Source organism: Microtus pennsylvanicus, chromosome 1, assembly GCF_037038515.1.
Source record: "Microtus pennsylvanicus isolate mMicPen1 chromosome 1, mMicPen1.hap1, whole genome shotgun sequence".
Taxonomy (NCBI): domain Eukaryota; kingdom Metazoa; phylum Chordata; class Mammalia; order Rodentia; family Cricetidae; genus Microtus; species Microtus pennsylvanicus.
Window position 1 is genome coordinate 142018465 of NC_134579.1, and position 22571 is coordinate 142041035.

At 49.4% G+C, this 22571-nt stretch overlaps 1 protein-coding gene across 3 annotated transcripts; it reads right to left on the bottom strand.

The window, feature by feature from the left end:
• Positions 1 to 564: 564 nt before the first annotated feature.
• Positions 565 to 22509, bottom strand: Rsph6a (radial spoke head 6 homolog A). Of its 3 annotated transcripts, XM_075958713.1 has the most exons (6): positions 21896 to 22509; positions 18997 to 19228; positions 8818 to 9582; positions 6477 to 6621; positions 5537 to 5654; positions 565 to 932 (listed from the first exon to the last, which is right to left on the bottom strand). In XM_075958713.1, the coding sequence occupies exons 1-6, from the start codon at positions 22507 to 22509 to the stop codon at positions 695 to 697; spliced, it is 2112 nt and encodes a 703-aa protein (XP_075814828.1). In that variant the 3' UTR covers positions 565 to 694. The 3 variants fall into 3 exon arrangements, with proteins under 3 accessions (XP_075814828.1, XP_075814836.1, XP_075814847.1); XM_075958721.1 differs by lacking the exon at positions 8818 to 9582; XM_075958732.1 differs by lacking the exon at positions 8818 to 9582 and having other exon boundaries at positions 670 to 928.
• Positions 22510 to 22571: the final 62 nt, after the last annotated feature.

A 22571-nucleotide genomic window follows, 5' to 3' on the forward strand; every position in this document is an offset into this window, starting at 1 on the left:
CAAGCTGGGCAAGCACTCGAGCAACTGGTTGTGAACCACCATGTGGGTGCTGGGACTTGAACTCAGGTCTTTTGGAAGGGCAGGCAACGTTCTTAACTGCTAAGTCATCTATCCAGTCTGCCCCCTCCAAAAAAACCAAAATTTTAAAAGATAAATGAGGCTGGATGACCCAAGTTCAGTTCCCAGCCCACAAATTAGGGGGCTCACAATTGCCTGTAAGACAACAGGGGACCTGACCCCCTCTTCTGGCTTCTGAGGGCATCTTCACACACATGCATAGACACCCACATACATATAAATAAAAATAAACCTTTAAAAACAAACAAGGCAGGCGGCAGTGGCGCACACTTTAATCCCAGCACTTGGGCGGGAGAGGCAGGCGGATCTCTGTGATTTTGAAGACAGCCTGGTCTACAGGGCAAGTTCCAGGACAGCCAGAGCTACAGAAAACCCTGTTTTGAGAAACCAAAAACAAAGAAATAAATAAGCACAAACAAACAAGGAGAAGGAATGACTGAGTCCACTCCTATGGCAAATGAACGTGAAGCTTAGTTTGTGCTGTGCGGGGTTTTATTTGGAGCACTGGGCGCTTTCCTACCCATGTCCTGCAAGGGCAGGAAACAAAAAACAACAGGAAAAATACAATCTGTAAATACAAATAAGGGCAAAAGCTATGGGACAGAGCTTGGTGACCTCAGTCCTCCAGGTCTTCGTCGTCGTCCTCCTCCTCATCCTCCTCCTCTTCCTCTGCTGCTGCCAGGGCCTGCTCCTGTGCAGCCTTCAGGGCCTGCTCCTCCTCTACTGTGGGGTCACTCATCTCCATAATCTCAGGGCCACTGGGGTACTCTTGCTGAATCGGAGCTGGCAGGGATGGGTTGAAGTTCTCGGGGCTGTACTTGTGGCCCCAGCCAATGTAGATGTTCTCAAACTTCCTAGAGAAACAGGAAAACATTCTCTTGGGGGGTGGAGCGGGACTAAGTACGGCACAGCATCACCACAGAGTTGCCAGTGGGCAAATGAAAGGTGCACATGGAGATTCGCCATCACTCTATCCCACAGAGGTTTACTGAGCTCCTGTTAGGTGTTCACCAGATCTAAAGTAGCAAGGGGACTGGAGAATAGAGTGTGTGTGTGTGTGTGTGTCTGTCTGTCTGTCTGTCTGTCTATTGGTGTGAGTTTATGCACATGAGTGCAGTGTCTGCAGAGGCCAGAAGAGGGCATCAGATTCCTGGAGTCGTAGTGGCAGGTGGCTGTGAAGCTACCAAATATGAGTGCTGAGAAACTGAATCAGGGGTCTTCTGCAAGAGCAGTACATGCTCTTAACTATGAAGACAGGGTCTCCCTATATAACACATGTATATAGACAAGGCTGGTCTCAGACTGGTGCACATCTGCCTTCTGAGTGTGGGCTTTAAAAAGGGCATCACGAGCCGGGCGATGGTGGTGCATGCCTTTAATCCCAGCACTCAGGAGGCAGAGGCAGGCGGATCTTTGTGAGTTCGAGACCAGCCTGGTCTACAGAGCTAGTTCCAGGACAGGCTCCAAAGCCACAGAGAAACCCACTTCACTTCACTGATATTTTGAGGCAGAGTCTCTTCACCAGATCTGGAGTCAGATTCTGCTAGGCTGACTTCACCAGTAAATTCCAGGGCTCCATTGATCCTCAGCCCCTCACTGGGGGATTCTAGGCAGGGACTCTACCACTGAATCACACCCCAGCCTCTCACTGGGGGATTCTAGGCAGGGGCTTTACCACTGAGTCACACCCCAGCCCCTTACTGGGGGATTCTAGGCAGGGACTCTACCACTGAACCATGCCCCAGCCCCTCACTGGCTTGGGCAGCAATTACCCACTAAGCCATCTCTTCAGCCTTTGCGGTCTTCTTCCATCACTAATCACTTCTGAGTCATTGGTTCCTGGTCTCATGTCGTCAGCATTCCCCTCTGCCTCCTTTACTGCTTTCTCACTGCCTTCTCAGGGAGCCACTGAGCACATCTTGTATGATGGCGATCACCTTACATCTAACTGAGCCTTGTTTGAAGATTCAGTTCACACTCTGTCTTGGAGCGTTTCCGTGGACACTGGAGAAGAATGTGTGTTCTGCTGTTTTGGGGTGGAGTGGCTTTGATTTAATTTTATTTAATTTCAATTTTAAAAATAAAACTGATACTTAATTTGGTTATTGGAAAACCTCCAAAGAGTCCTGGAACAACTTGGGTACATGAATCCACTTTTACTTCTTTTTTCTCTTTATGGGAGTATGTCACCATGTATCCTGAACTGGCCATAAACTAGAAACTCCTGCCTCAGCCTCCTTGCAGCTTGGATAACAGAGATGTATCAGAAGCCTGGCTAAGGTTAATTTATTTCTCCTAGTGGTACAAGAGGTTGAAGCCAGGATCTCCTGCCAGGTAGGAAGGCACTTAACTGTTGATCACAAACACCCCCAACCCCTCACTGGGTGATTCTGGGTAGGGGCTCTACCACTGAGCCACGCCCCCAGCCCCTCACTGGGGGATTCTAGGCAGGGGCTCTACCACTGAGCTGTATGTAGCCTTGGCTCATTTTTATCTTGAAATACATTCTAGGTTGCTCAGCCTGGCCTTATGCCCCCTCAGCAGCCAAAGCTGGCCTTGGAATATCTTGTCTTTCTCCTGTCTTGGCGTCCTGATTATCTGAGCTTACCGGAATCATGATCCTGGGCCACCAGCCCAGCAAGCCTTTCTGATGAAAACTTCATATCCAAACTGAGATTCATTTTAATGAAAAACATATTCCAGATTCTGAAGACATGTTATGAAATAAGGAATGAAAAATAGAAGCTGGGTGGTGGTGGCCCACACCTCTAACTCCAGCACTGGAGAGGCAGAGGCAGGTGGATCTCTGTGAATTTGAGATCAGCCTTGTCTACAGAGTGAGTTCCAGGACAGCCAGGGCTACATAGAAAGAGGGGGGGAATAGCCGGAGAGATGACTCATCAATTCAGAGCACTAGCTGCAGACCAGAGAGATGGCTCAAGCAATTAAGAGCAGTATATGCTCTTTCAGAGGACCCAGGTGCAATTCCCAGCACCCACATGGCAATACACAACAGTCTGTAACTCCAGTTCTAGGGAATCCGACTCCCTTGTGCAGACATACATACAGGCAAAACACCAATGCACATGAAAAATAGATCTGTTTTTAAAGAGCAAAATGAGGCCTGAGCGCATGGCTCAGCAGTCAGTAGAGCCCCTGCCTAGAGTCCCTGAGTGAGGAGCTGGGGTGTGGCTCAGACATAGAGCCCTAACTACATCCCCCAGTGAGGGCCTGGAGTGTGGCTCAATAGTAGGTCCCTTGCCTAGAAGAGGCCAAAACCCTGGCTTCAATCCCAGCATCACAATACCCTGAAACCCAGGCTCTTTTCTAGACATTTGAAGTAGAATTTTCATCTTTGCCAGATTCTCAGTGAGTCCTACTCATTCCGATCATAAAACTGGTCTAGACTACCCCTGCCTGTCTCAAACAGTGCTTCTTTCTTTCCCTGTGGATTGTAGATGGAGGTCGCTTTCTCTCCAGAAGCCACAAGGACTCAAGACACCCAATTAGGAGCTTATCTAGATCATAACAGGGTACTTGCTGGCATGGAGTGTGGAACGTCATACAACTGCATGGAGCAGGGAGTGCGTGGATGGTAGGGATGTCGTTGTCGTCGTATAAGACTGGATTTCTGCTACTAGCTCCCATGTATGATCCGTGGCTGTCTTTCCAATAAGGGCCTGGCGTCCTGCAGGCAGCTGCTAAATAGTGATGTTCAAGAGTTTCTCACAGAGCCAAGTTTGATGACATGCCTGCAACCCCAGTACTCCAGAAGTGCAGGCAGGAGGATTGGGAGTTCAAGGCCAGCCAGAGCAGCATAATGAAACCCTGTGTCAACAATAAGGCTCTTTTAGGGCTAAAGAGAGACAGCCGCACAAGCCGGGCAAGCTGAATCTGACCCTGGGACCCACATAAGAGGTCAGAGTTGGCAGCACAACTGTAACTCAGCACACATGGTGTGGGATGGGGTGCAGAGACCAGAGAAGCATTGTCTGGAAGCTCAGGGAGCTAGCCTGGGATACACTGCACAGCACAGAAACAACAGAGGCTGCTACTACAAGGTGGAAGGCTAGCACCCACTCCTGTGCCTTCTGACCTACACACGCATGATACTGTTCATGCATGTGCACACACAGTTGATTTATTTGAAGAGTCTCAGGCACTTGTTGTCACGCACATCTTTAATCTCAGCACTCCAGAGGCAGAGGCAGGAGGATCACTCTGAATTTGAGGACAGTCTGGTCTACCTAGTGAGTTCTAGACCAGCCAGGTCTACATGGTGAGCTCATGTCTCAAAAAGAAAAGAAAAGAAAGGGAAAGAAAAGAAGTCCCACATGAAGCAAAATAAAGTCTCTTTTGGGGCTGGTGTGATGACCCAGCTGCTGAGAGTGCTCACTGGTTTCCTGCACCCACATCAGGAGGCTCATAACCACCTACAACTCCAGCTCCTGGATGCCCAGTGCCCTCTGCTGGCCTCCAAAGACATCTGCATGGCTGTGGCGTACATAAACTCACACAAGCACACAATACATATAAATAACGTACGTAACTTTGTCTAGAATGCTCTTTTATAAAAAGACAAAAGATAGATGGACGAATTACTGAACTGAAGGATGCACAGATGGACGAGCTGATGACGAATGGATGGGTGAATGAATGGGAGGGAGGGGGGGAGATAAACGGGCATGAGGATGTCGGGCCAGTAGAACTCAGTCTGACTTTCAGAGAGATTTTTAAAAATTAATGTGTGGCTGGAATAAGAGGGTTAGAAAAATTCTAGTCTCAGATTCTGGACAAAAAACAATAATCTAGGGGCTGGAGAGATGGCTCAGTGGTTAAGAGCATTGCCCACTCTTCCAGAGGTCCTGAGTTCAATTCCCGGCAACCACATGGTGGCTCACAACCATCTGTAAAGAGGTCTGGTGCCCTCTTCTGGCCTGCAGACATACACACAGACAGAATATTGTATACATAATAAAAAATAAATATTTTACAAAAATAATCTACAAGAATATGACTAAAAGCATCAATTGTCCTTGAAACTCCATCAGAACTAAGCCCAGAATTCAGCAATATAGAGCACATTCAGAGATCAGAGCAGAAGAGCTCTGCCCTCTGGTGGACATATCCGGAATCGCAGTCAGGGTCTCTGAAGGCTGTAGTGGGACTGGGAGGCTAGTGCACTGATGTAGGGATTTAGAGCCCAATTTAAAGGTAAGATGAGTGAAAGTGGGGGCGATCAGAGATTATCAATATACATTTTTTGAGATGGGGTCTCTCTCTACAGCCCTGGATGTCCTGGAACTAGCTCTCTAGACCAGGCTTGCCTCAGACTCACAGAGATGCCCCTGCCTCTGGCTCCTGAGTTCTGGGATTAAAGGCGTGCGCCACCACTGTCTGGCTGGTAGGTAATATGTCTGTATCATAGGCAGACCCCTGGGTCAAGGCTAAATCGTACTTGCCAACGGCGTAGGCATAGGCCCCTGGCCAGAGGTTGGAGCGCACAATGGCCACCGAGTACTGCGGGCTGAGGCTGCAGGAGATACGGGTGGTCCAGGGTGACAGGTGCATGATCTCTGTTGTGAGAAGAAAAAGGGCAGTGGGGTCAGGGGCCCCCAAGCCATGCCTTACTTACCGCACGGATGAAGAAAAGGGGACCAGGCAGGAGCCACGAATCACACTGAAGCCCAGCTCTGGCCTCTCTAGGAAGACACTTCACCTGTCTCTATTTTAGTGAAGGGAACAAGAACTCTCACATCACCTCCCTTGCTGGGTGGTGGTGAGGTCTGGTAGCCATGTCCCCAGCAGCAACTCCCAAGCATTCTCTTACAGGGTGCATGGCTTTGAACTAGGGCACTGGGGCTTGCGACAGGACCTGGGCCGCCCTCTTCCCCCCAGAGCTCTCAGACTTAGGGAATTCCTGCCATAAATGCAAAATCCCACTCCTGGCTGCCTCCCCTAGGGGAGGCTCCTAAACTCTCTCTTCCTCAAGCCTGGTTGGGGCTCAAAAGACCGTCTCCCAGCTAGGCATAGGGGCACATGCTGATAATCCTAGCACTAAGGACAGCAAAGATGATTGCTTAGCGTTCAAGGTTAGCCTGGGCTACAGAACAAGACCTGCCTCAAATGGCCTCTGCTGTGACAGCCCTCCAGAAAGAGAGACAACCAGGGAAGAGATTCTGTCTCGAGGCCATGGTTGCTGTCATGTGCCTGATGAGGCTTAGCCACAAGAAGTAGTTGGGGATGCCTCATAAGTCTTCCACTCTGCCGCCCTAAGGCTGGGATGACGCACTTGTGCTCCCACTGAACTGAGGCCCAGAAGGTGGGTGACATCAGTGTTTGAATCCCATCAACCCCTTCTGGGCCACCACTGCTCCTGCCCCAAAGGAAGGACTTACCTGCATCTTCTGAGAGAGGAGTCAGAAGCGGAGGACCCACCTCCTGCTCCACCTCCTCCATCCCTTCGTCCGCCTTCTCTTCCTCCTCCCCTAGCTCCTCCTCCTCCTCTGTCTTCTGCATTGGGTTCACCCATGTACAGCGGCCCTGGGGGTGCAGCGGCAAAGTCAGACGGCACCCTCCAACAGAGCTTAGCCTACTGTGGGAAAAGGTGGAGGGCTAGACAGGTCCCTAGAACACTGGTCCTGTTCCCAGTGAGCCCCAGGATGCTGGACATACTGCTGAGAAATGAGACCTCAGTATTCCTGGGGCTGCTGTCGCTCTGCAGTGGCAATGCACTTGTTCATCTCTCATTGGATGGACACTGAGCTCGGCCAAGCCAATGAGCACTCCTGTTCTCTGTGTGTGTGTGTGAGTGTGTGTGTGTGTGTGAGAGAGAGAGAGAGAGAGAGAGAGAGAGAGAGAGAGAGAGAGAGATCAGACCAGCATTCTTCTGAGCTACACGCCCAGCTTTGTTTTGATTTTGTTGTTTTCTTGCTTTCTTTTTTTTTTCTTGTTGTTTTTCACGGCAGATTTTCTGTGTAGCCCTGGCTGCCCTGGACCTCGCTCTGTAGACCAGGCTGGCCTCAAACTCATAGAGATCTGCCTGCCTCTGACTCTAGAGTGCTTGGATGAAAAACTACCACTTCAGGCCATGTTGTTCTGTGACCTTGAACTCCCTCTGATCAATGACTGCTTTTAGTTTTTTTAAATATTTATTTTATTTTATATGCATCTATGTCCGTGTGAGAGTGTCAGATCTTGGAGTTACAGACAGTTCTGAGCTGCCATGTTGAGTGCTGGGAATCGAACCTGGGTACTTTGGAAGAGTCAGTGCTCTTAGCCCCCGAGCCATGTCTCCAGTCCCAGTGACTGTTTTTTGAATAATAAGCACAGGCAGGCACACAGAACAGCTCTACATCCCGTTTCCTCATCTGTGAAACAGGGGCAGTACCTGTCCTGGAACTCGCTCTGTAGACCAGGCTGGCCTCGAACTCTCAGAGATCCACCTGCCTCTGCCTCCCGAGTGCTGGGACTAAAGGTGTGCGCCCACACCTGGCTTTCAGAAGGAGTTCTTTGAAGACAGTATGGTAGTTTATGCCTGTAGTACTGGTTTGCTGCTGTTCGTGTGCGTGTGCGTGTGCGTGTGTGTGTGTGTGTGAACTTGATAAGAGCTAAAGTCATCCAGGACGGAAGCTCAGCTGAAAAAAGGCCTCCATCAGATTGGCCTGCAAGCAAGTCTGTGGGGCACGCTTTTGATTAATGACTGATGTGGGAAGGCCCAGCTCACCGTGAGCAGTGTTATCCCTGGGCTACTGGTCCTGGACTGTATAAAGCAGTAGGCTCCACCCCCGAACCCCCACAGAGGTGGTGTAAGCCTTTAATCCCAGCACTCCGGAGACAGAGGCAGGTGGGGCTGAGGTGGGCAGGTCTCTGAGTCTCAGGACAGCTAGCGTTACACAGAAACACTTTCTTGAAAAATAAAAAAATAAAGAAAAGAAAAAAAGGGGAGTTATTGTAAAGTCAACAACAGTTGATTGAATTAATTAGATGTTCCCAGCTGGGCCAGTGAGGTAAAGTGTCTATGGAAAAACCTGACTTCCTGAGTTCAATTCCCAGGACCCACATGGTGGAAGGAGAGAATCGACTCCGAAAGCCGTCCTCTGACCTCCACAAACACAATTAATGCATAATGAATTATAATGTAACTAGAAAGTCCCTGTTCCCAGCAATCTTCATGGAGTGACTAAAACCCAAGGCTGATGTCAGGACCCAGCCGGCACTCGGCACTCGGCACAATCAGCATCATCGTCACCTGTCCCCCATCTGTCTAGATGGATAGACAGACAGTTGACAGACTAATGGATGGACAGATAGATTTGTGAATGGAGTGGTGGGTGAACGGATTTGTGGTTGGAAGAGTGAGTAGCTGGGTGGAAGGTTTGGTTGATGGGCAAGTAGACGGATGAACAGATCATTGGATAGATGGATGGATGGATGGATGGATGGATGGATGGATGGATGGATGGAAGGTGGATTCAAGGGAGAAGGATGGGTGGATAGATCAATGGATGGATAGATGGATGAATGGGTAGGTGTATGGAACCGAGGCTGGATGTCTGGGTAGATGAGTGAGTGTATGGACAGACGATTGGGTGAGTATAATGATGGATGGATGGATGGATGGATGGATGGATGGATGGATGGACGGACGGATGGACAGACAACGACCAGCATCATGCTTTTATCACACAAATGCAGGGCTGGATTGGGGTGTGTCCTGGTTGGGCACTCTGTCCTCACCTGCGGCAGGATGTGCTGTGTGTGATGTACCCAGTTGGCCATGGAGTCCACAAGCTCCAGCACCGGGATGCCCTCAAAGTCGGGGTTCTCCTCGAATGAGTCACGCCCTGCGCCGCCCTCCTCCTCCTCATCTCCCTCCTCCTCGCCGAACTGGTAGAAGCCCAGCGGGCTGATGTGCGTGGCTGCTGAGATGCGCGCAATCTGAGCACGCAGGTAGTTGGCCTCGTTGCCCGGGAAGGGCGGGTAGCTGATGACCGGGGTGTCCAGGAAGCCGGTGAAGAACTTCTTGATCTTGCGCGCACTGACGATCTGCGCGGGCGTCACGTGCGGCAGGCGTGTCCACGGGCGGCCTGGCTCGTTGCACACGAAGTACAGGTACTTGTTGGCTCCCGTGCGGCTCTCCTCCTTGGGGATGACTGGCGGCGGCTTCCACTGCGGCTTGGGCACTGCATCCACCACCTTCTCCTCATCCTCCTCGCCCTCCTCCTCACCGTGCGCCTCCATGACCTCTCCTCCCTCCATCATCTCCTCCACCTCCTCCTCCTCGCCTTCCTCCTCGCCTTCGCGGAACTCCACCTCGGCCACCAGGTAGCTGCGGCTCAGTCCCAGGATCTTGCCCCAGAAGCGGCACGTGTGGATGGGTTGCTGCTCCACCAGCTGCCTCAGGGCCAGGAAGATCCGGAAGCTTTCGTCGGAGCTCAGCCCCACGCCCGCCTGCTCGAAGTAGAAGGCCGTCTCCATGATGTTGGGCACCGGGCTGTCGTTCTGCACAGCGTGGGAGAGGGGATGAGAGAGAGGATGGAAGGCTGAAGGCTTTAGAGTCAGATTCTCTTGCCATCGCCTGGGTCCCAGGGATGGTACTCGGGTCTGCAGCCTCAGCAGAAAGATCTGAGCCAGCCCGGCAGCCCGACTCATCCAGAGTTAAGAAACTTGGACTGAAGCCACCAGTTTGGGGGAATGTCCTCAGGGAGGGTGTCCCTTGAGGAAAAAAAAAAAAAGCACACCAGGAGAAAATCCTTTTCTATTTGTCCTGACCGCTGGGTACCAAGGCAGCAAATGCCCGGATCATCATACTCTACGCCCTAATAGCGATGGGGTGAAAGGTGGACTTGGCCCTCGGGCACACAGCTGGATTGCCCTACTACCCTGGCCTTCTTGTTCTACTGGACAAAAGAATCACTGTTGCCAGGCTCGGTAGCACACACCTTTAAACCCAGCCCTTGGAAGGGAGAGGCTGATGAATCTCTGTGAGCTCGAGGCCAGTGTGGTCTATAGAGCGAGTTCCAGCCAGCCAGGGGTGCATATCAAGACTGTGTAAAATACAAAGCCACTATTAGTCGCGTGTCCGTTACTTACAACCCAAAGCAGTCTTCACTGCCTATCTTTCCACTGTGTTCTTGGTTCACGACCATGGGATGGGGTGGAGAACGAAGGGAGGGAGGGAGGGAGGGAGGGAGGGAGGGAGGGAGGGAGGGAGGGAGGGAGGACCTGAAAAGCAATGCTTGACAGGAATGGGGGGGGCTTTCTCTGAGGAATGCCTGTCACCTGCTCAGCAGAGGGGCCACAGGCCACAAAGCTCAGCATTCCTCAGTCTAGCGATATGGAAATAGCCAGTGGTGCCCTGAGCTAAGCCAAAGCTGCGGGGAAACAGCTGCTCAGGACCTCTGGCTGGTGGCTGGTCATCTCTGGAGTCTCTGTCTGCAGGTTCACGTGGCTTCTGTGTGTGTGTGTGCGCGCGCGCGCGTGTGTGCGTGCGTCTGTGTGTGTCTGTGTGTGTGCGTGTCTCTGTGTGTGTACGTGTGCGTGTGTGTCTGTGTGTGCGTCTGTGTGTGTGTGTGCGTCTGTGTGTGTGCATCTGTGCGTGTCTGCGTGTGTCTCTGTGTGTGTACGTGTGCGTGTCTGTGTGTGCATGCGTGTGTGTGTACGTGTGTGTGCATGTGCGCATGTGTGTGTCCGTCCCAGTTTTCAATCCTTTTTTTCTTTCCTTATTCTTTTTTTTAAAAATATTTATTTATTATGTATACAGTGTTCTGTTTGTATATATGCCTGCAAGCCAGAAGAGAGAGCCAGATCTCATTATAGATGGTTGTGAGCCACCATGTGGTTACTGGGAATTAAACTCAGAACCTCTGGAAGTGAAGTCAGTGCTCTTAACCTCTGAGCCATCTCTCCAGCCCCTTCTTTCCTTATTCTTATGCAATTAGAATTGGCATTCAAGGGGCTGGAGAGATGACTCAGTGGTTACGAGCACTGGTTGTTCTTCCAGAGGTCCTGAGTTCAATTCCCAGCACCCACATGGTGGCTCACAACCATTTGTAATGATATCCGGAGTCCTCTTCTGGCCTGCAGGCAGAACACTATATACATAATAAATAATCTTTTTAAAAAAGGAATTGGCATTCAAAATGGATGCTTCACATTAAATATTATTAGACTTTCAGTAATGCATTATCTCCCACCAAAACCAAAACCCCATGACAGTATTAGTACTAGAGAAGTGGTTATGTCCTTGCTCATGACTCGTGTTCATTGCCTGCACTTGGTTCCTCCTCATCCCTATAGCCAGTGCCCCTTGTTCTTTCCCCTGTTACACTCTATCCATACATACACTTTATATACATAACTGCTGTACTCCGCACATGAGGGCAAATATATGGTTTGTTTACTGAGACTGTGGCCTCACAATATTGCACATTCCAAGTCCATCTGTTTTGTTTTTCTCTGTGTAGCCCTGACTGGCCTGGAACTCTCTCTGTAGACCAGGCTGGCTTCACACTCAGGGATTCACCCATTTCTGCTTCCTGAGTGCTGGGACTAAAGGCGTGAGCCACCATGCCTGACTTTACACGAATTATGCGTTTTTCCCCCTAAATCTATAAAGTTTCGCACTGAGATTTTGAAAGGAATTGTATTTTGTTCATTAATTTTAGTGGACAGACATTTTCATAGTAATAATAATGCCTACCCAAGAACATGGAATGCTCTGTCATCTAGTGTTATTTTCTGTGATTTCTTCTTTCAATATCTTGTTATCTGGGTTGTTGAGGTCTTTCATGTCTTTAGATATATTCCTCAAGACTTAATTTGGGGGATTATTTTGCATGGATATTTTTTTAAATTTCTAACAGTGGTCTGAGAGTAGTTAATATAAATGAGACTATTGTTTGTGGTTTATTTATTTATTCATTTTGTTTCTTGAGACAGGGCTTCTCTGTGTAGCCCTGGCTGCCCTAGAACTCCCTCTGTAGGCCAGGGTGGCCTTGAACTCAGAGATCTGCCTGCCTCTGTCCCCAAGTGCTAGGATTAAAGGCCTGCGCCACCTCTGCCTGGCTTTTTTTTCTTTTTCTAGTTATCGATAAACTAGGATGGATGGATGGAATGGAATCAAATATTGCAAAGTCAACAACAGTTGATTGAATTAATTAGATGTTCCCAGCTGGGCTAGTGAGATGCTTTAGTGGGTAAAAGTGGAAAAACCTGACTTCCTGAGTTCAATTCCCAGGACCCACATGGTGGAAGGAGAGAATCGACTCCGAAAGCCGTCCTCTGACCTCCACAAACACAACTAGTGCATAATGAATTAAAATGTAACTAGAAAGTCCCTGTTCCCAGCAATCTTCATGGAGTGACTAAAACCCAAGGCTGATGTCAGGACCCAGCCGGCACTCGGCACAATCAGCATCATCGTCACCTGTCTCCCACCCAAAAACCCTCAAGACATGTTCTGCAGAAGAACAAGGGCACTGCTGGCCACAGTGTCTGTTACTGCAGCCGGCTCCCCAGAAGCCATCCTGCAGCGCCCCTGGCTGATGGGCGTTATTCCTGTGTCAGCCAGAAAAGCCCACGTGTTTGAATGCTCACTGCAGGGATGCCTGTCACTAAGGCTCCCCTGTCCAGAGCTGCCTGTCACCACAGATACATTGTATCCTGAAACTTTACTGTGTTTATTAGGGCCAAGAATTTTCTAGCCGACTCAGTAGGGACTCTAAGTAAAGAATCATGTCATCTGCAAGTAGAGATAGTTTGCCTTTGCCCTTACCTGTTTATATGCCCCTGTGTACTGTCCTGGCTGATTGCTACAGTAATGACTGTGAGCAGTATACTCAATCAGAGGGGAGAATGGCCATTTTTGTGTGGCTCCTGATTTGAGAGGAAATGTTCTCATTTGTTTCCATCTAATGTAATTGGTTGTAGCTCTTTTATTTTTGAGGACTACTCCATCTTTTCCTAACACTCCAGAACTTGTATCATGAAGGCACATTGAACTTTGTCAAATGCCTTTTCAGAGCTGACTGAAGTAATCATGTGTGGCTTCTGTCCTAGAGTGTGTCACAATTATGGATTTATGTGCGTTGGGCTGACCTCGCCTTTCCGGGATGACGCTCACCTGGTCATAATGTATGATCTTCTTCATGTGTTCCTGAACTGGGTTTGCAAACATTTTGTTAAGTAGGTTCACATTGCCGGGCGGTGGTGGCGCACGCCTTTAATCCCAGCACTCGGGAGGCAGAGGCAGGTGGATCTCTGTGAGTTTGAGGCCAGCCTGGTCTACAGAGTTCTAGGATAGCCAGGGCCACACAGGGCGACCCTGCTTTTGAAAAAAACAAAAAACAAAACAACAGCAACAAAAAGAATATTCACTTATGTATCATCCAGGAAATAGGTCTGTAGTTATTTTTTGTAGAGTTTTCCTTCACTTTCTATTTTATGGATCAGGTTAAGAAGAATTGGATGAGGTCTTCCTTGGAGGTTTGGTAGAATTCAGCAATGAACCCGCCTGACCCTGGGTTTTACTATCAGCTTCAGTCTTTTTGCTTGTAATAGTTCTGCTTAAGACCTCTCTCTCTCTCTGTCTCTGTCTCTGTCTCTGTCTCTCTCTCTCTCTCACACACACACACAGAGAGAGAGAGAGAGAGAGAGAGAGAGAGAGAGAGAGAGAGAGCTGGAGAGATGGCTCAGCTGTTAAGAGCACACTGGCTGTTCTTCCAGAGGACTTGGGTTAAATTCCCATCACCCACATGGCAGCAGCTCACAACTGTCTGTAACTCCAGTTCTACCACTTCTGAAGACATATATGCAGGTAAAACACCAATGCACATGAAATAAAAATAAACAAGTTAGAGGCCAGCCTGGTCTACAAGAGGTAGTTCCAGGACAGCCAGGGCTGTTACACAGAGAAACCCTGTCTCAAAAAACCTAATTAATTAATTAATTAATAAAAAGATTTTACACACACACACACAAGCACACATCTTCAAGACTTAATTTTAGTGAAGGATAATTTTAGTGAAGGATATTATTTAGAAATCCTTCCTTTTTTTTCCCCTGACTTTCCCAGCTTTTCAAAGTTAAATCTTCATGGTAGTTTCTAGTGATGTTCCCTATTTCACTGGGGTCAGTCATAACCCTTTCGGTCTCTAATTTTATTAATTGCATCTTCTCCCTCTTTGTTCTGTCAGATTAGCTAAGGGCTTGTGTATCTCTTTTTCAAAACGCCGACTCTTTGGCTGGATCCTCCTCAGACTGGACCACTGTGTTGTGAGACCCTTGGGCGCATCATTGGGTTGTTTATTCGACGCCTCCCAGCTTCTACACGTGTGCTTATCGCTAGTAGCTTTTCTCTTTAGAGTGCTTTGTGCACCAGGGCTTCAGGTAGGACGCGACTCTTCATTTGCCTCTAGGGATATTTTCATTTCCTTTCTGACTTCTTGAATGACCCACTGTTTATCCAAAAGTGTGTTTAGATACACACCCCCCCCTTCTTTTTTTTGAGTTAGGGTTTCTCTCTGTAGCCCTGGCTATCCTGGAACTGAGAGATTCACCTGCTTGCTGGGATTAAAGGTGTGCGCCATCACCGCCAACCTGGCTGTATATTGCCTTTTTTAGAAGCCTGCATCTCTGTAAAAATGGTGTACTGTCCCAGTACAGCCAAAAGGTGTTAGTATTGCCTGGCCCTTCTGGCCACTGTTGATGGAAACAAGTGTGGTCCAGTACTTCAAATGACAGAGTCAACTCTTTGACAGAGGGAGAATATGTCTTGCTGTCCTGAAATTCCCTATGTACACCAGGCTAGTTTTGAACTCAGATATCCACCTGTTTCTGCCTTCTGAGTGGTTCAATTAAAGGCATGCGCTACCACATTAGATTGACTCTGATCCGCTTGGTGTGGTTGGATGGAGAGAAAAACCAGTATCTGGTCCTTAGAGATCATCTTCTGGTGTGGCTGTCTCAGCGCAGGCTGGTCTGACAGGACACGTGAGCTCATCCGGTGTGGCTGTCTCCACACAGGCTGGTCTGACAGGACACGTGAGCTCATCCGGTGTGGCTGTCTCCACACAGGCTGGTCTGACAGAGGACACGTGAGCTCATCCGGTGTGGCTGTCTCCACACAGGCTGGTCTGACAGGACACGTGAGCTCATCCGGTGTGGCTGTCTCTGCACAGGCTGGTCTGACAGAGGACACGTGAGCTCATCCGGTGTGGCTGTCTCCACACAGGCTGGTCTGACAGAGGACACGTGAGCTCATCCGGTGTGGCTGTCTCCACACAGGCTGGTCTGACAGAGGACACGTGAGCTCATCCGGTGTGGCTGTCTCCACACAGGCTGCTCTGACAGAGGACACGTGAGCTCATCCGGTGTGGCTGTCTCTGCACAGGCTGGTCTTACATGTGAGCTCATCTAGTGTGGCTGTCTCAGTGCAGGTTGGTCGGACATTCAGAGGACAGGTGAACACGCTTTAGTCCATGGTGAGCCTTGACTTGCTGGAAAGACAAAATCTCAGTTCTCCTTTCTCTTATCCTGTTTCTGCTGTTGGGAAAATCCCATTTGCCATTTGTGACCACACTCTGTTTTATTGTAGAGAGACATTACCCTTAAAGTCATCCATGTAGCCAAGAATGGACTTGAGCTTCTAACCTACTGGCTATTCCTAAGTGCATGGAATATAGGTGTGTCCTAGCACAACCAGTCGATGTGGCTCTGGGCCATGAGCCCGGGCCTTCATACATCCTAGCTAAGCACTCCACCACTGAGCTATGTTCCCATAGATTGTTTTCACAGCTAAGCATCAAACCCATAGCCTTTTATATATTGGGCAGCGTTTCCACCACTGAGCTATGCCCTAACCCCTCACTAGAGGAGTCTAGGTAACTGTTCGAGCAACCAGCTACACCCTCAGATTGGATTTTTGAGGGGAGATTTAAGATGAGATCTCCTATCTGGACAGTGATGGCTCACACCTTTAATCCCAGCATTCTGTAGGCAGAGGCAGGCAGATCTCTGAGTTTGAGGCCAGCCTTGTCTACACAGTAAGTTCCAAGACAGCCAGGGCTACACAGAGAAACCCTGTCCCAGAAAACCTAAACAAAACAAAACAAAAGGTGAGCTCTCCTTAAGGGGCCCATTGCTGGCTTTGAACTCACTCTCCACAGAATAGGTAATAATGCTAATCCTCCTTCCCGGGCCTCGGGAAGGCACAGCAAGGGGTATCCGGAAACACACTGGAGTTCCTGTGCTGTGAAGCAGTGTAGGAGACAGTTCCCGGCAATGGAGAAGGATGGACCGTCAAGTTGATGCCCTTGGGAATTACAGCTAGCCAACCATACGAGAGACACACAAAATGAGAGAAAGAGGAACCTGCCCCAGCCCAGATGGGAAAAGAAATATAACTGCTGAAACGTGGCTCTGTCTCGCCACAGACGCCCACAGTTTTTCTCTCTAGATGCTGAACCCCAGGATTGGGAACACACTGATCGTGACACGGAGACTCTTATTAATTACGAAAGCTCAGCCAATAGCTTAGGCTGTCCCTAACACTTCTATAACTTAAATCAGCCCATTTCCATAATCTGCATGCTCCCGCGTGGCTCGTGGCTGTTACCTCATGTCCTACATATCATGCTTCCTCCTCACAACTCTGCCTTCTTCCCAGAATTCTCTCTGCCCTGAAAATTCTGCATAGCTATTGGCCGTCTAGCTTTTTATGAAACCAGTCACAGTGACAAGGAATATTCCACAATAGCGTACCATGCATGAGGACAGCATAAACCCGGGAAGCACATGACTGTCATCCTAGCCCTCAAGAGGTAGAGGCAGGAGGATCAGATATTCAGTGTTATCCATAACTACCTAGCAAGTTCAAAGCCAGGGAACATATCAGACCCTTTGTCAAAACCTTACCTCCCAACCCTGCAAAAATAATAAATATAAATAAAATGACTGTTCCCAGCTCTAAGGAGATGCGTCTCGGCCTTCCAGAGTCGGTCCATGCATTACGTTCAATAGGGTGGGACTTGGAGGGTCCAGTGAACTAAGGGTATATGTAGACTCTCCCCCCAAGCCAGGGGTTGCTCTTTTGAGGCAGGGCCTCCTGGGATCTGGAGCTAAGGGGAAAAGTACATGTAGTGGGTATTCCTTAAAAAATAAGATTTAAATTTTTTTCTGTGTATGAGTATTTTGCCTACATGTATATCTGTATACCACGTGTGTGCCTGATGCTCTCGGAGGTCAGAAGAGGGCATTAGATCCCCTGGAACTTTGCCATCCAATTTTTTCTTCAAAACAGGGTCTCATGTATCCCAGGCTGATTGACCAGATGGCCGTGAGCTGCCATGCAGGTTCTGGGAAACAAATACAGGTCGTCAGCCAGGCGGTGGTGGTGCACGCCTTTACTCCCAGCACTCAGGAGGCAGAGACAGGCCTCTGTCGACAGAGTGAGTTCCAGGACAGGGTCCAAAGCTACACAGAGAAACCTTGTCTTGAAAAAACAAATATACATTCAAACATCCTCTTAGAAAGGCAGCTGGTACTCTTAGCTGCTAAGCCATCTCTTCAGGCCCTGGTTAGACCTTTAAAAATGTATTTTCTTGTTTGTATATAAATCAGAGGGCAACTTAAAGAAGTTTGCTCTCTCCTCCCACCAAGTGGGTGGGTCCTGGGGATCAAACACCTTCACCCACGGAGTCATCTCACCAAACCTTTCACTCAATTTTTTTAAAAAAAATATTTACTTATTTATTATGTATACAATATTCTGCCTCCATGTATGCCCGCATGCCAGAAGAGGGTACCAGATCTCATTACAGATGGTTGTGAGCCACCATGTGGTTGCTGGGAATTGAACTCAGGACCTCTGGAAGAGCAGGCAGTGCTCTTAACCTCTGAGCCATCTCTCCAGCCCCCTTTAACTCAATTTTTAAAAATCATTGTTAAAGCCGGGCGATGGTGGCACACGCCTATAATCCCAGCACTCGGGAGGCAGAGGCAGGCGGATCTCTGTGAGTTCGAGGTCAGCCTGGTCTACAAAGGGAGTTCCAGAACAGGCTCCAAAGCTACAGAGAAACCCTGTCTCGAAAAAAAAAAATAAAAAAAAAATAAAATAAAAATCATCGTTAAGATATTTTCTCACTCTGAGTCCTAGAAGACATGAAACCCTTCTGGGTAGCCGTGTTAGCCTCAACTCACAACCCTCTCGTCTCAGCTCTCCTGGGCATTTCTACTGTTTTTAAACAAAACCAAACAAAAACTAAACAGGGTCTTATGTATCCCAGGCTGGCTGCCCTGGAACTCACCACGTGGCTGAGGAGGACCTTGAACTCCTGCTCTTTCTGCTCTACCTCCCAAGAGGTGGGATTACAGGTGTGCACTACCAAACCCAGTTTATGCAGCACGGGGGAGGAACCCTGGGCTTTGTGGGGCCGTGCAAACCTTCGACCAACTGAGCCATGCTCCCAGCCCCTCACCCAAATTATATGCATCACTCAGTTCCGGAACTGTGACCTTAAATACTTTGAGGATGGTAGAATAATCTTGGGTTGTTAGGTGGAAGAGTTCTTAGCAGGCCTTAAATAATAAATGGGGAAACTGAGGCAGGAGGAAAGAAAGGAATGGATTCTGAGAGACTCAGAGGCAGTAGGAAAAGTCTGTGGAGGGAGAGACAAGGGGTTATTCCGGTTCCTTCATATGAAAGGGAAGGGGTGGCTTCCAGGAGGCAGGGCCAAGGGCTTTTCGCCTGCTCCTAAACCTTGTGTGGTGCTCCAGATGCTGCTTCGGGTGGCACTCAAGGCCCTCTGACCCCCTCCGCAGGCACAGTAGTCACTCCTGTTGACACTTTAGGCACAGACAGTGGCAGAGGCCCCCTGGCCACTCTCCCCTCCCACCTCTCCACTCCAACTCACTCACCACCTCCTCTTCCATTTCCTGTTCGCCTTCTCCTCCACCCCTGATGAACAGGGCCTTTTGCTTCTCGGCCATCTCGTAGGTGGGCTGCATCTCAGGGTCATCCCGCAGCGTGTCCAGCTTGGGGTGGAACCATTCCCACTGTGTGTTGCGGTTCAGATGCTCCAGGATGGACAAGGGGTCCTCAGGCCGCTGGTTCAGGATCTTGGTCAGTAGGTTCACCAGGTGCTCATACCTGCCTTCCAGGAGGTGAGGGACACCACTCACTCAGTGCACTGAGCTTGCTGTTTTGTACCTGTTCCTTTGTCTACTGCTAGGGACACAGGAGGACAGAAAATGTCCCTGCCCTGATGGGACTGACATTCTGATGGGTAAATATAGCCAGGATAAGGTACTAAGCCCTCCCTCCCCAACTTTTCTGTAGCAAGGTCGCACAATGTAGCCCAAGCTGGCCTTAAAGAAGAAACCTGACTTCATGACTTCTATTTAATATTGTTTAAGTGGCCATAGCCAAGGCAATAAGGCACAAAAAGGAAAGGGGATTAAAATAGAATTTAGCTAATTCCATTTATTTAAAGGGAGTAAGATAGAACATGGATTACAATAGAAGAAGCAAAATTGTTTAGGCTTATGGACAATGCCTGGGGTTGCAGGAAGATCCTGGGGAGGGGGTGTGCTTGGCATACTGGAAAAGATGGAGGTTTAGCCAGAACAGCGTATTAAGATTAAGAACAGAGAAGCCAGAGTAATAATAGTCTCATGGTGGCTTCCACCCACTCAGTCCAGGCAGCATGCTGAGCATTTGAGGGCATTATTGAATTCTTGCAACAGTCACACACACAAACACACACACACACACACACCACCCAATCCTCCAGATAAGGGAACTAATGCTTAGGAAATCTGAGGTCACGGCTCAGCACCCTTTGAAGCCAGGCTGTCTCATCCCAAAGCATTACATGAGCCTTTCTGCTGCCTGCAAACCACTCTGAACAGTCTCTAGTGTGGGGGGGAACCATGCTGATGCTGGGAAGGTAAGAGAGGAGGTTGATTGGGCAGCCCAGTGGTCAGGTGCTTGTCCAGATTGCAGGAGGCCCTGGGTTCAAGCTCTAATACTGTAAAATAAATAACAGAAGTATCTTAGAGGGGCTGGAGGGATGGCCTGGTGGTTAAGAGCACGGGCTGCCCTTGCAGAGGACCTGGTTCTGTTCTTAGCACCCACATGGCGGCTCACAACCATCCAGTTTCAGAGAATCCAGTGACTTCTTTTGACCTCCAAAGGCACTGAACGATTGTGATATAGGCAAAATACTCATACACACTAAATATTTTTTTAGATTTAGATTTTACTGTATCTCTATGTGCACAACTGTTTTGCCTGTATGCATGTACACCACATGCATGCCTGACACTTGTAGAGGTTATAAGGAGCTGGATTCCCTGGAGCCGAGCTACCTTCTGGGTGCTGGGAACCCAACCTGGGTCCTCTGCAAGAGTAACAAATGTTCTTAAAGTTTTTTTTTTTGTGGTTTTTAGAGACAGGGTTTCTCTGTGGTTTTGGAGCCTGTCCTGGAACTAGCTCTTGTAGACCAGGCTGGTCTCGAACTCACAGAGATCCGCCTGCCTCTGCCTCCCGAGTGCTGGGATTAAAGGCGTGTGCGCCACCACCGCCCGGCCTTAGATTTTTTGAGTATGTATACAGTGTTCTGCCTGCTTGTATGCCTGCAGGCTATAAGATGGCACCAGATCTCATTGTAGATGGTGGTGAGCCACCATGTGGGTGCTGGGAATTGAACTCAGGACCTCCAGAAGAGCCGCCAGTGTTCTTAACCTCTGAGCCATCTCTCCAGTCCCTAAATTAATATTTTAAAAATCTCAAAAAGGTTGGACAGACAGTTCTGTGGTTTAGAGTTCATATTGCTCTTTCAGAGAACCAGAGTTTGGTTGCGAACACCTGTGTCAGGCAGCCCACAACAGCCTACAAACTCCAGTTCCAGGGGATGCAATGCCCTCTTCTAGTCTCCAAAGGCAGTGTGTGAACACACACACACACACACACACACACACACACACACACACACACAGTTAAACAGATAAAAACGAAACCTTGGAAAAAGAAGGAGACTGGCCAGGGCATTTCAGGAAGAAAACTTGAAGCTCTCAAGACCGCAAACGTGATGACAAAACACATACAGGTTAATTTGGACTGGATCTGGGGCCTGAGGTAGAGACAACTAAGTAATGAGTGGAAATTGAGTGTGTGTGGGCAGGAGCCACAGCAGGTTCCTAGCACAGGGGGGATGGAATGGGCTGTGTGCTTTAGCCAGCCCTCCACGGTGGTCCCAGACATAGCTGCACCCTTCAAAGACCTGGCTGTGCCCTCCCTATCTCTGGACCACTCTTCCTCTTGTTCTGTGCAAGGTGCTACCCCCTGGTCCCTCCCTCTGTGTTGCCACTTAAGCCCTTCTCATCAACCATGCCATGTTCAATACTAATATTTCATTTTCTATACCATAACTAATGGGAGAGGGAGGGGACCATGTCTGTAGCTCAGTGACAGATAACCACCCTCCTCAGACAGGCAAGTTAGGAGACAAGAACAGAGCTCTGTGAGCCGGAGGCCTTGTTCGACAATGCTGGCTCTACCACTTCTTGGCTGTGTGATTTTAGATAAGCAACTCAACCTCTCCTGTTCAGTCTCATATCGAAACAGGCTTAGTGGCTGTGTGAACCTCTGCAGCTAGATGCTAGGAGTGGGGTGTGCAGGCACTGAGACTGTTGCTACTTCTTCCTCAATTCTTTGCTAGGTTACAGGTTCACAGAGACCCCACACCCGAGGCAGCCTTGGCTAGGGCCCTTCCCAGCCTGCTGCCCACCTTCTCCACCCCCAACCTCCTCTCACAGGCTGAGGTTGCAGTTCACGCTGGTCTGCAGCAGGTAGGCCTTGGCGTTCTGCACTGCCAGCTCACGGGGCTGGGGGTCAGGCACCTCTCCGACGAAGGGCATGAAGCCCAGGTCAGAACGCCCTACGTGGAGAGTGGGGTCGTCCCTCAGGTATGGCCCGTGCTGCTCGGTCTGGTCGAACGGCTGGTCCTCTTGTGGGAACATGTTGAACTGGCCCAGGAGGCTGGCACCCGGGTCCTGGAAGTCGATACCTAGTTTTTCTAAGAGGCCCTCGCCCTGAGGAAACTGCTGCATCATTCTGTTCTCATCCAGGTGACCCTGTGGAAAGCCTGGTGGGTAACTTAAGCTCATGGACCGGTTATACTCTGTGCCTTCCTCGCCCTGGTTTTCTGGTGCTAGGCTGGACCTCCGTGACCACTGCGGCACGCTAGTTGACTGCTGGTCCTGGCTGCCCTGACTGCTCCGACTGCCCCGCTGTGTAGGTCTGGGCACCCCATCCTCAGGGATGGACACCAGAGGCTGCGAGGAATCTCGACTGCGTGACCTCTCTGAAGCTTGAGAAGCCCTCCGGCTTTGGGACGAGGGATCGGGGTTGGGCGGTGGCTCGCCCATGTCTTGAAAGTGTGTGGATCTGTGGGAGGAAGGGTAGCTAGTGCTGGCGGCGCCTGCACCCT